The 2,212-nt window shown below is 38.9% G+C and overlaps 1 protein-coding gene; it reads right to left on the bottom strand.

Annotated features, from left to right (window-relative positions):
• GSBLH_T00002233001 (uncharacterized protein) overlaps nt 1-462 on the bottom strand; it is a gene marked incomplete at its 3' end in the record, with an annotated part of 713 nt that extends 251 nt beyond the window's left edge. Inside the window, 2 exon segments of the mRNA XM_013040772.1 lie at nt 1-93; nt 111-462. The exon segment at nt 1-93 is cut by the window's left edge and continues 251 nt beyond it. Coding sequence (XP_012896226.1) covers nt 1-93; nt 111-186 — 169 coding nt within the window. The 5' untranslated portion in view covers nt 187-462.
• Nucleotides 463-2,212: the final 1,750 nt, after the last annotated feature.

Raw genomic sequence — 2,212 nt, 5'->3', positions numbered from 1 at the left:
CACGTCGTTGGCAATCAGAACCAGCTTGGCCTTCTTGCGCTCCACCAGCTTCGTCACGTTGTCCAGACCGTACTTCACAACCAGAGCACGCTTCTCCTCCACGGGCTTACCCTCAGCCTTCGCCTTGGCAGCAGCCTCCAGACGAGCCTTCTTCTCGGCCTCCGTCTCAGGAGCGTACTTGTTCATCAGACGGAACACCTCAGCAGCCTGGTTCTTGTCCAACACATGGCTGAACTAATTCATGGTGGGAGGAACCTTCAGACGCTGGCTCAGAATCTTACGCTGTCTCTGGATGATCACGTAACGGGGCCACTTCAGGAATCTGGAGAGATCCTTCTTAGGCAATGAAAATAGGCCGAACAGAGCGCTATCGTACCAGAACATCTCCAATGCGGAAGTTCTTGGGAGTAGCAGCAAAGATGGGGTTCATAGAGTTAGCAGAGTCCTTAGCCTTAGTCTGGATATGAGGGCAATAAGCGAGCAAAATACCGAAGATATAGTATGAATCGTCAATGAAATAACTGGGAGAATTAGAGATCTACTATTCATCAACATAATATATATAATCAACAACAAAACTGAGGTCATAGCATTCTCTACCAGATCTTTGGAGTTTCAGTAGGGTAGTAGCATTCACAAGTATAATCGAAATGACATCATTTGATGTACATATTCTAAGAGATAATTCCATAGATTTACAGCAAGAGGGAATACAAGAAAATTCCAGGAAGCTGCAAAGCACTTTTCATGTGATTTAGAAGAGCAGCGACTGCAACTTGAAATTCTCGAAGAATTGTATCTCAAAATGGAATCGCTCAATATAGATGTATTCTACAACTATGGAAATCTTCCTTTTCCATTATTTCTAATTTCGGCAATCATGCTCATTCTTTTGATGTGTTCAGGATATAGCAAACCAATCGATCAAATAATGATAGTATGATATTCGAAATTATGAATTGAAACAAACACACCAATATTTCCAAAATAAATCTGTTCTTGGTTTCTTATTGTAATCTACATCCCATTCAAGTTTGGGTGCTTCATAAGGATAAACGGCTTTCTTCATTTCTGCACTAGATGTTATAACCTTGACTCCTTTGGCTGTGGTATTGCATGTGCCGCTTAAAAACCATGCTCTAGGTTTATTTATTAGTTCTCTATCTTTTCCATTCATTATTTCACATTGATCTGGACTTCCATGAATCCATCGTAAAGGACCTGTCGCAACCACTGAACTCCTGTAACAACGAGCAGGACCTGAAAATACTCCCTTTTCAGTAATTCCATGGGAAGCCCAAAAATAGTTACTGCTCAACCATCTAAATGAAAACAATTTGTCTCGGTACTCTTTCATGGTTGAATACATCGGACTTTGATCATCAAAAATGTGTTTTCGTGCTTGGAGTTTATAGGTTCTGATCCAAAATTCATAACTTCCTTTTCCCCATTTTGATAATATGGCTCCTCCAGAAGGTGAAGGTCCACGGTTCACTCTACAAGAAAACGAAATATCGATCTTGGATATTTTGAATAGATCAAAGATATCAGTATAGGACTTATTATCACAAGGATAAACATGAGTATCCGTGATAAAAGAATAATTGAATGGAAGATAAGCATTGTACAACACACGAGTGAGCCATTGCTTTTTACTGGTTTGCACCACATCTTCATTATGAACTGGGACAATCACATCAATTAGCTTTGCAGTTGATGCAACAATGTCACAGTTAGTAACTACAGCAATTTTGGCATTAGGATCTTTTGCCTTAACAGCTGCACTGTTCCTTTCCACCTCCTTTAGATATCTTGGATTTTCACCACATCTGTTTTGAGTATACAAGTAATAAACAATCCCTCGTTCCATAATTGGTGGTCGCGGATTAGGAAACGATTTGTGGACAAACAGAGATTGGATATGTCTATAATCATCAAATATAAATTAACAAATACAAATGAGGATAGCACTGAGTAGAATGAGCATATTCAGGATAGACTAACGTAGAATTGCAAACATTGCTTTGATCAGTATGCGTATTATTGTATAATATACTTGTTGTTATTTCATTTGTTTTTGAGTTAGTATTAATAGATTCCTTGATAGACAGTATTTCTTTGTCATTTTCTTTCAGAGATTGATTGAAATAGAAAGAATAATACTGACATAATATGAGCTTCTGCGGAAACGACCCCAGGGCCGCGAATATAT

The sequence above is a fragment of the Blastocystis hominis genome (assembly GCF_000151665.1).
Source record: "Blastocystis hominis, Singapore isolate B (sub-type 7) whole genome shotgun sequence assembly, scaffold_18".
Lineage (NCBI taxonomy): Eukaryota > Bigyra > Opalinata > Blastocystidae > Blastocystis > Blastocystis hominis.
The sequence above is the reverse complement of the archived record's forward strand: the minus strand, read 5'-3'. Positions and strand labels throughout refer to the sequence as shown.